The sequence below is a fragment of the Quercus suber genome, unplaced genomic scaffold, assembly GCF_002906115.3.
Source record: "Quercus suber isolate HL8 unplaced genomic scaffold, Cork oak 2.0 scaffold_16, whole genome shotgun sequence".
Lineage (NCBI taxonomy): Eukaryota > Viridiplantae > Streptophyta > Magnoliopsida > Fagales > Fagaceae > Quercus > Quercus suber.
This window is the reverse complement of record NW_027069481.1, coordinates 1,665,635-1,676,791: the sequence shown is the minus strand read 5'-3', so window position 1 is coordinate 1,676,791 and position 11,157 is coordinate 1,665,635. Positions and strand designations below refer to the sequence as shown.

General features: G+C 36.4%; 2 protein-coding genes across 2 annotated transcripts; both read left to right on the top strand.

Moving 5' to 3' along the window:
- Positions 1–2,298: 2,298 nt before the first annotated feature.
- On the top strand, positions 2,299–4,829 carry LOC112017646 (receptor protein kinase CLAVATA1-like). The gene has a single exon (XM_065759556.1). It carries the CDS (start codon positions 2,387–2,389, stop codon positions 4,511–4,513), a length of 2,127 nt encoding a protein of 708 aa, XP_065615628.1. The 5' UTR covers positions 2,299–2,386; the 3' UTR covers positions 4,514–4,829.
- Positions 4,830–9,364: 4,535 nt separating this feature from the next.
- On the top strand, positions 9,365–10,588 carry LOC136071377 (uncharacterized). The gene has a single exon (XM_065782593.1). It carries the CDS (start codon positions 9,365–9,367, stop codon positions 10,586–10,588), a length of 1,224 nt encoding a protein of 407 aa, XP_065638665.1.
- Positions 10,589–11,157: the final 569 nt, after the last annotated feature.

Sequence of the window (11,157 nt, the reverse complement as noted above, 5' to 3'; positions counted from 1 at the left end):
TAAAAGCATACTTTTGGTATAGTTAATTTTCATTGATTTATTTTGCACAAAATTAAGTTGAGCAAAAATATAATTATACCTAAAAAATTAAGGAGTAATAAAATTATGTGTAATAAAAAAATGTTTAAGATATCCGGGTCCAATTCTGCTCAAGGACTTTAATTTGGAAAAAAAATGTATAGTCAAGGACTAAATATATTGTCCATGTTCATTGTATCTAATCCTATTTAAATGCAGATAAACTAACTCAATAAGTAAATAGAAAAGTAATCTTAATCTTACTTGAAATACAAGTAAAAAAATAATAATAATAATGGCATTGCAATATTTTTTTAGCATGACTTTTATTGCAATAGTGTAACCTTAGATTAGTGGGTAATCAGTCTAGAATTTAGCATAATATAAATATCTTACTTTGGTTTTAGGGAAATTTATGGCTCGTTTGGTAAGAGATTTCTAATTTCATTATTTAAGTGTTGTGAAAATACATGTGGATTAAAAAGTATTGTAAAAATACGTTGAAAACATGTGTTATGATGTTTAGAAACTGAAAACTGTTATTTAAACAACAATACCAAATACCCCCTCAGACCCCTTGATTTATTTTACAACATAATTAAATAATCAATTAATTATGAATTCAGATTGATTTCCAAGTTAATCCCCACAAATTAAATATACCACTTTTCCTCAACAATGTGTGTGTATATATATATATATACACACCACTAATAAAGCATCAAACAATGAACACAATAATATGACGATGAAGTGAAAAACTCAAGGACAACTATCCAAAATAAAACCACTATGAGGTTCCTAAATCCTAAGAAGAAATTCACTAATAGAATTGAAGTTCTTACAATTGAAACATACCTATGTTCCTAATTGCTACCTCTAATAGTGACTTACTCAAGTGACTACATGCAACTCAAACTTGATTGGACTCTTCTATTTTAAATTCCTTCTCATGAACTTCTTGGTCGCAACTTCAAGAATCCTCTTGAAGATTCTTCACAACAATTTCAATGTGTAGGCTTTTCAGATTCAAACTTGATTTGCACTATGTCAACAACCACACCATGAATGATAGATCTCTATTTGCTTTTGAACTCAAAGGTTGAATAGGTGGAGGTTAGAATTCTCTCTCTAAATACCTTAAGGTTTATATCTCTACCACAATATAAAAAGTCCTGCATAATTAATGGGCGTTTATATATATAGGCTCTCTAATTAGGATTACAAAGCCCATTCTTTTATGGTTGACTTAAAATAAAATATATCATTGCAAAAACTGATTTCCCAATTCTCTATCTATTGATTGCTATCAAGCTTGTCTCAATCAATCAATGAGTTGTCGAGATTCCAGAAACTTCATTTTCTTCAATTGATCTTGGGTTTTTGTCTTGGACTTGAAAATACGCATAGTTGACTCAACAAGACTTACAATTTTGTTGGCGGTTTGCCAACACTCAATGAATATGAACCTAACATCTAGGTTTATTCTAATACACAAAAATCATAATAGTAAAGATATAGTTATAAAGGGCTTTCTATGGTCGAATTACATTAATCATTTTGTTATCTTTTTTTTCCCTTTTTTCCTTCTGCATTTAAATTTTCATATCTTCTCATGCATAGATTTTGTCACGGTGTCAAAGCAATGTCTCGCATTTTTTAACATGGTATTGGAGTTATGTTTTATAATTTCTATCAAAAGAAAAGAAAGCCAAACCAAACAAGTAATAAGCCGTATATTCACAATAAAATTATTAGTTTAATTTCAAGGATAAGGCAAAATTAACTTCATGGATGTATACATTTTTTTTTTTTTTTGCTGATATTGAAAAGATTTAATTTAAATTAAAGAGCACAAATACATCAGACAACATAGTCTGGACTAGTACAGTAGTACGAGAGTAAGAATTATCTAGGCTGCAATACATGCTACAGAGTGTTTCCATATCCCAACATGCAATATCAGGAATAGGATTCGTGTATGTATAAAATATAAATAAGGGCCCTTGTTTGCAATACTTAATCTTACGTTGTTTTACACAAAAGAACTTTGTGCCTGACATTTTTTTATTATAAAATTTGTACTTGTAAAATAATCACCACATTAAAAGTGAGTCTATATATATATATATATATATATATAAAACACTTAAAGTTACTCCTTTTTTTTTATTTTATCAATTATTTAAAACATAATAAGAGATGGCTTTGACCTTTGAGTTTAACCCTGCAAGGGGATCAGCATTTAAATAGGGCCAATGTTCCAGAAACTTAGAGCAACAAAGAAAGAAATACCCATTTTTCATCTAAGTGAGTGGTGGTGATAACCAGCACAGCATTTTAGTCATCCTGTACCCAAAAAAAAAGAATGATGAGAAGCTCTTTCATTTGTAATTGCCTCCACGTTACTTTACTTCTCTTTCTTTTCTCGGCATGCCCTACTACGCATAGTAGTGACTATGAAGTACTGTTGAAGCTCAAGTCATCTATGATGGGACCCCAAGGCTCGGGCCTGGAGGACTGGAAACACTATTTGTCTCCAACAGCCCATTGTTCCTTCTCCGGAGTCTCCTGTGACCATGATTCACGAGTCATTTCTTTGAACGTGTCAAACATACCTCTCTTCGGTTTCATTCCGCCGGAGATTGGGCTATTGAACAAGTTGGTCAATTTAACACTCGCTGCAGACAATCTCACGGGGATGCTTCCTATGGAGATGGCAAACCTCACGTCACTCAAGGTCCTCAATGTCTCCAATAACGTTCTCTACGGAAACTTTACTGGAGAAATAACCCTGGGAATGACAGAGCTCGAGATTCTTGACACTTACAACAACAATTTTTCCGGGCCCCTTCCTACTGAGCTCGTGAACTTGAAAAATCTCAAGCATCTTTGTCTTGGCGGGAACTATTTTTCTGGTCGGATTCCAGACAGTTACTCCGAGATTCAGAGCCTTGAGTTCTTGGGCTTGAATGGCAACTCACTTACTGGCAAGATCCCGGCGAGGCTGGGTAGGTTAAAAAATCTCAAAAAATTGTTTGTTGGGTACTTCAACGCTTTTGAAGGAGGTATTCCAGAGGAGCTTGGATCATTGAGTTCGCTTCAACGCCTCGACATGGCGAGTTGTAGCCTCACCGGTGAGATTCCTAGGAGTCTAAGCCTTTTGAAGAACTTGGAAGCATTACATCTACAAATCAACCGACTCACGGGTAATATACCTCCTGAACTCTCTGTTTTGGACAGCTTGACAATACTAGACCTTTCAATTAACCAACTCACTGGAGACATCCCCGAAAGTTTCTCAAAACTAACAAAAATCAGCACAATCAATCTGTTCAAAAACAAACTCTTCGGTGGAATTCCAGCATTTATTGGTGACCTACCAAATCTTAAGGTGTTTCAGGTATGGGAGAACAACTTTACGTCTGAACTCCCGAATAAACTGGGTCAAAATGGAAAACTTGAAGATCTCGATGTCACATCTAACCATCTTAGTGGTCCGATTCCACGAAATTTATGTAAAGGAGGGAAGTTGAAGACGTTGATTTTGATGGAAATTTTCTTTTTTGGACCAATCCCCGAGGAGCTTGGTGATTGTAAGTCGCTAGTGAAAGTTCGAATTCAGAAGAACTTACTCAACGGGACGATTCCTGCTGGGATTTTTAACTTGCCCCTAGTGCAAATAATTGAGGTCAGCGACAACAATTTCTCTGGCGAGCTCCCCTCCAACATTTCAGGGGACTCACTTGGAGTGCTCTTGCTATCCTACAATCAAATCACAGGAAAAATCCCTCAAGCAATCGGAAATCTAAAAAGCTTGCAAACTTTATCACTAGAAGTGAATAGATTTCAAGGTGAGATTCCTAACGACATATTTAATTTACCAATGTTGGCAGAGATTAACGTTAGTGCAAACAACTTTAGTGGTGAGATTCCAACTTCGATATCTCATTGTACTTCAGTTACGTCCATTGATTTTAGCCAAAACAATTTCTTTGGGGGAATTCCTAAAGAGATTGACGGGTTGAAGCTTCTCAGCGTTCTTAATCTTTCGCATAACCGACTTAGTGGGCATATACCGAATGAAATCTGCAACATGAGCCCCCTTATGACCCTCGATTTATCCTATAATACATTTGTGGGAAGAATTCCTAGCGGTGGGATGTGTTCTTTGTTTATAGACAGTTCATTCGCTGGAAACACAGATCTTTGTTCCCCAAGCATGGTCTCTTGCCCAGATATAATCAGTCCAATTCAAGGTTCAGGTCAAACCCGTGGGAAGTTCTGTTCTCCGGTTTTCGTTGTCGTTGTTGTAGTATTTGTAACTGTTCTGTTGTTGGTACCATCTCAAAGCAAAACACACGAATTTAAAGGAGGTGTTGGAATTATCCATCGCGGGAAGACTGCCTTAGAACTCAAAGATGTCCTAAGTAGCTTTATTCCTACAAGGCCTCCTAATAATCATGAAAGCGATATTCGTGACGGTTTTATGTGAAGGGTAAGCTTTGGGTCCTAAACTTCTGTGCATTGGAATCGACACAATGTGGAGACATGACAAATGACATTTTTCTAATCTGGTACATTAGAGTACTGCACCCAAATTGCTTTCTCCTATAAAAAGGAAAAATAATTTGTCATCTCAATGGATTATGAAATGTTATGTCTATTGTATTGCTCACAAAATCTCCTTTTGATACATTATAGCCTTGATGCTAAAGAACAATAATCTTTGAATAATTCAAATTGTAATCATATCGTGACAAGAAGTTCACGTAATTCATGGTGGGTGAAGTCCTTGTGATTGAAAATATTCACACACAAAAAAATTCAAAGTAAAATTTTGATATCTAAGCTGTCAACTTAGTTTATGAAGCTAATATATGGTGTCGATTATGATATTGTATATTTGTAGGCTATCGCCTCACCAACTAGTTAATCATTAGCGATTCCCATACTAGGCAAATTCTTTTTTCTTTTTCTTTTTTTTCTCCTCAGCCTACCGGTTAGTACCTATTAGCACATGTTTTCAATTCTTATGCCCTTCGCAAGAAATGCCACTTATCATCTGACTTGCATGTTGCCAACGCTTATCCTAATTAAGCTTCATCATGTTGATACCATAAATTTTTATATCAATATACCAAAGGAATCTCGCAATCCATACTTCCATCTCATGACTAAAAGATGTTTGGATATCAGAGTTTGCATTCAATGTGTAAATTTCATTATGAGTGAACTATGTGTCAAGAGTCTTGTAGTTCAAGTGATACTTTTTAATGCTTCTAATGGAGACATCTCTAAGTTTCTAATCCCCCTCCCTCTTTGTAACTATCGAATTATCCACACACACAAAAAATAAAATAAAATAAAATAAAATAAAATATGTCAATTTGGTGTGGACATGGTGAGCTTCCATGCATGAGGATGAGAAACTGAACTTGTATGTCATTTACTCCCTAAATATATCAAGAATGAAATATGCTATAATAAGCTTGGTAATTATGCCGCATGTAATATGTATTGCATGTGTAATCTTGGCAATTATGACATGTGATATTTGCCGACACCCCATTTTACCCCATATTTTTTTTTCCAATCTATATATTACTAAAAGCTGAAGCGTAGCATTAAATGTTACTGCACTCAGGTTGTGCCATGTCAATGCCCATGTCATTTTCACCCTTTTTTCCTATAATTTTAAAATAGTTTTTTTTAAAAAAAAATTTAGAATCATAATAAATCTATAAATTTCAAAATAATAATAAATCACAGCCCTATCTCCACTATAAAGCCCATTTCTTATCTATTTAATTCCATCATAAAAGCCCAAACCCAAACCTTTTCAACTTAAAGGAAAAACAGGAAAATTGAAACCGTGAAAGAGGGTACACAGCGCAGGGAACGGTTTGAATTTCTGCTACGGTTTCACATTGTTTCACTTCTGCTATACGGTTTCACATCGTTTCAACCTAAGGAAAACCCGAAAGTCTGAAACCCTGAAGGGAAGGAATCTAATACCATTTGAAACTGTGAAAATCTCCCCACCTTCCTGCTCTACGGTTTCATAGTAACAGCCGCCCATCTATCTTCCTTCCTTTCTGTTTTCCTCTTCTCACAGTGTATAAATACTGACAGAACCTGGATGATTCAGTTGAGGTATCTCTAAATCCCAATTCCTTTTGTGCTCCATTCTTTTGCTTGATGTTTTTTGTTTCCCTTTTTTCATTTTGTTACTGCCTCTTTCGTGTTGTGGTGTGGATGATTGTTATGCTGAAATTCTGATTGCTAGGGCTTTTAATTGGAACTCTGAGTTGTACATTTTGTTACTGCCTCTTTCATGCTGTGGTGTGGGTGATTGTTTTGATTGCTGTGGTTCTTAATTGGAGCTCTGTTTTGACGGTTTGAAGGACAACCATACGGTTTGAACTTTTGCTATACGGTTTCACTTCTGCTATACCCAAAAAGACTAAAACCATGAAGGGAAGGAATCTTACCATTTGAAATTGTGAAAATCTCCCCACCTTCGCTGCAGAAATACTGCCAATAGATTATCTTTTGATTTATATGAATTGTGTAGGCTATTCGAATAGTCTTATTTCGAATAGATTCAATACTAAAATTTCCCAACACAGTGTTTATACCTGTTATCTTTCAAAGAATGTAACCATTAGTTTCTTTCTATCATGGCTCTTTTGTAATTTGAATAAATTCCTATGTTGCTTTAGTTGTTATTTGTTTGAGCTAAATAATGACTGTTTTCTGCAGATTAAAACAACTGTGTAATTTAAATAAGTTCTTGCCTAATTTTGTTTGTATACCATGTTTTCGTATATTATATTTTTTTTTCCCCTGATTCAGTGATGAAATATTAATTTTCAATTACTTTGCATTCATTTGAGATTGCTTTTATTTGTTTATTTATTTTAAAAAGCTATATAAGAGTAAAGTTGTACATCTCATAAAGAAATAATTTGAGAAGTATTCATATATAAGTTGGATTTTAATCTTATCCAAACCCAAATTTAAAATTAAAGTGATTGAACAATTATTATTTTTAGTAATCGCAAATCTATGCAATGTGTTGAACAAATTTGCAGAAATGTGTAACATATAAACACTCAATCATTGATGACTCAATTTCTACATTGTTAAAGTGAAAACTAAAATATTAAAAAGACTCCATATATACCATGTAGAGATCATTAGCACCTATTATCACAAAAATATGTCATGACCCAACTTGAATTTTGAATTTGCAACCATGACCGACATGTTAATAACTTAATACCAAGCCTGTGTCAACTTTCATCCAAAACATTGTATCTTGCCACATGCTGTGATGCAGAAGGCACATCATCCCCTTCCATAGTAATGATTTGGTAGCAAAACTGCCAATAGATTATCCGTAATGAATTGCTGCTCAGTTTTGAATTATATGAATTGTGTAGGGTTTTCGGTTTTACTACCAAAATATAATGTAAGAGACATTGTCTTACTTTTAATAGATTCAATACTAACAGAACCTGAAGAAAAATTCCCAACATAGTGTTTATACCTGTCAACTTTCATCCGAAACATTGTGGGTCAACTTTCATGCCACAAGCTGTGATGCAAGAGGCACATCGTCACCTTCCATAGTATCCCACAAGCTGGATTGTTTCTTCAGTTTATGTAACCAAAAGAATTAAACAAAAGAAATACGACATTGTACAGTGATTTGCTTTGTTGGAAAATAAAAATGAATTGCCTAGCTATGGTGTGGATGGTTGTTTTGATTGCTAGAATTTTTAATGAATTGCTCTGCCTTTTGGTTCAATACTGACAAAAACTGAAGAAAATTACAATGTCATATAAATCAATAGATTCATATAACATTGTGACAATCATGTAGCTATATTGAATCTATATATTAAATCTGTCACATTTTATGTATAAATAGAGATTGTAAATATTTAAGCATGTATGTTGATGAAAAATGTACTGATTGTCAAACTACTCTTTGCTTGAACTATTCGGGTTTCTTTTTTTCCTATTGGATATCTTTTTTTATTGTCTTCATTGAATAGCTTGCTAAATACAGGTTTTTTTACAAAGCACAGTTTAATACATCAAGTTTTTGATCATATTTGCATTTTGGCGAATTGCGTGACTATGGTTTCTATGATAGGTTACTTTCCTATATCAGTATATTGTCTTTGAAGGAAATCAAGTACTTACCTTAAACTTGACTTTAATTGAGTCCACTTCAGAGATGTATTCACAAATATAGTTCGTTTAAACAGCCATAAATATCTAGAGTCAAATCTTTTGCATCATTTTCCATATATGTGAAACTCAGCAAACTTGATGGAGCTTTTAGAGGTGCAAATTTGGAAGAATTTCTTCTGCAGGTTTGTACCCGCCTCTCCTAATATTTAGAAATATTTTGGTCATTAATGTTAACTTGGAAAAATTACAAATTATAATGTCTTATTTTTGGCAATTGTTAACTTACAATTTGATGGTGCAAGGAAAACACCAAGTCAATTACTCGTCCATATGGCCGTCCATAGCAATGTACAAAGCGGAGAACGAATGGTTGGTACACTCGTCCTTCCTTAACCGTCCTCTTTCATCCTCCATTCACTCGTCCAATGAAGGACGAGTAAGCAGTGAACCTCGTCCTTCCTTAATGATGGACGAGTGAGTATGGACGAGTAAGGTTCACCAAGAGTTACACTTCAACACACTTCCAACCAAGAGTCATGTTGAAAAGTCATATTGTTTGAATCTCAACACAGGTCCCGATGAGGTGTCTCCTATGACAATTATGGAGGTTACCCTCTGAATCCTCCAAACTCTACGACGATAGGAGAAATAACTGATTTCTAACACTATATAAAGACCCTTCGGCGCAAAGGTAAGGGGATATTTTTCTCTCTTTTGGAATTCTAGATAAAAAAAATTAGTGAAGCCTTTGAAGGCTCTTTTTTCTACTTCAATCCACTAACTTTACCATCGGAGGATTAAAGGTCGGCTTCCACCAGTATTCTCTGATTTTCTTTGGTTTTCCAGGACTCATTCTTCAAGATCAACAGCACCCGAAGACTTTTTAGCCCACTGATCCTTAAGAACTTATCAGTTGGCGCCGTCTGTGGGAAAGAAACGTAAGAAATTTGTTGTCTTTTGAACTTAGTTTATTAAGTTCTATAGTTTCTTTCTCCAATAAATGGTTGAAATGGTTCGGACAAGATCTAGGGCTACGAGTCCAGGCCCTCAACAAAGCAGGGACGCATCTAGTAACCCTCACCGCGACCGTCAGTCAGCACCCACTATGCAACCACCCTCATTCCAACATATGCAATCCATGGCCGCTGCTATGGCAGAGTTAACCCGTCAAAACCAAGAGTTGGTTAGACAACTTGAGTTAAGGAAGCAGCCTCGTGAATGGAATGCCGAAGAACAGGCCCAAAGTCAAGAAGAGGAAAGGAATGTTGAAACTGAAAATCAGTCAAGAGGTACCGTTTCACAGAGGGTACCTCATTTAGAAAGGGAAATGGATCAAATGAGAAGGGTCATGGACGAGATGAGGGAAAACATGAGGAAAACAAACCATGTGGAAGACTTAGTTCACAGTACTGATTCCCCCTTTGTGGCGTCCATCAATGCTCATCCTTTGCCACCTAAGTTCAAGATGCCTCCTTTAGATTTGTATGATGGGACGCGAGATCCTTTTGACCATATTGCCACCTTCAAAACTACTATGCATCTTCAAGGAGTTCCAGACGAAATAATGTGCAGAGCTTTTCCTACTACCCTCAAAGGACCTGTACGAGTGTGGTTCAACAAAATACCTCCTAATACAGTGACGTCCTTCAAAGAGTTAAGCAAGTTGTTCGTTAACAATTTCATTGGAGGGCAGAGGCACAAACGTTCTTCGTCTAGCTTGCTAACCATAGAGCAAGGGGAGAATGAAAGTTTGCAGTCCTTCATTACGCGTTTCAACAGGGATGCCTTGGCGATGGACGAGGTGGATGATAAACTCCTCCTAGCAGCATTTTATAATGGAGTTCATTCTGACTTATTTATCCATAAGCTATATGAACAGGCACCTCAAACTATGGCTGAGCTAGTTCATTCAGCCCAGAACTTCATGAATGCAGAGGATGCTATCATAGCCAAGAAGAGGAAGAGAGTTGAGAAGGTTGAAGCCAACACAATGCGTCAGTCGGAGCAAGGCCCTCGTCCTAAGAAGGGACGGACGGAAGATAAGAGGGATCAAGAAAAGAAAGCAGGTCCTTCAGCACGAAATCAACAGTATACCCCCTTGAACGTGCCACTTGAGCAAGTTCTTATGCAAATCAAAGACGAGCCTTCTTTGAAGTGGCCAGAGAAGATGAAGGGAGATCCCAACAAGCGCAATAGGAATAAGTATTGTTGCTTTCATAGGGATCATGGGCATGATACGGATGAATGCTTTGATTTGAAGCAGCAGATTGAGAATCTCATCAGGCAAGGAAAGTTGAGAAATTTCCTTGGACGAGACCACAAGGATGAGATATTGAAAGCGAAGGTAGAGAAGTCATCATGACCATCGCTTAGAGAAATAAGAATCATCCTAGGGGGAAGTCCTACAGGACAGTCGTCCAAGTCGAAGAAAGCATACTTGAAAGCAGTACAGAATGTTCAACTCTCTGGACGATTACCGAGTGAGAGAACTATGGATGAGCAGGCGATCACCTTCACGGACGAGGACGCAGAGAAAATTCACCATCCCCATGACGATGCTATTGTCATCACCCTCCTTATTGCTGATTATAAGACCAGAAGGGTGTTGATAGATAACGGAAGCTCAGCTGATATTTTGTATTATCCAGCCTTTCAGCAGATGAGGTTAGGATGAGATCGGCTGCGACAAGCGAGCTCCCCTCTAGTGGGTTTTGGTGGAATGAAGATACAACCTATGGGCAGCATTTTATTACCAGTGACAGTGGGGGCATATCCGCAGCAAGTTACCAAAGAGGTGAACTTCCTTGTGGTCGATTGTTCATCCTCTTACAATGTAATAATTGGGACGCCAACCCTAAATAGGTGGAAGGCAGTTACATCTACCTAACTCTTGTCAGTCAAGTTCCCAACAGAACATAGGGTAGGCCAAGT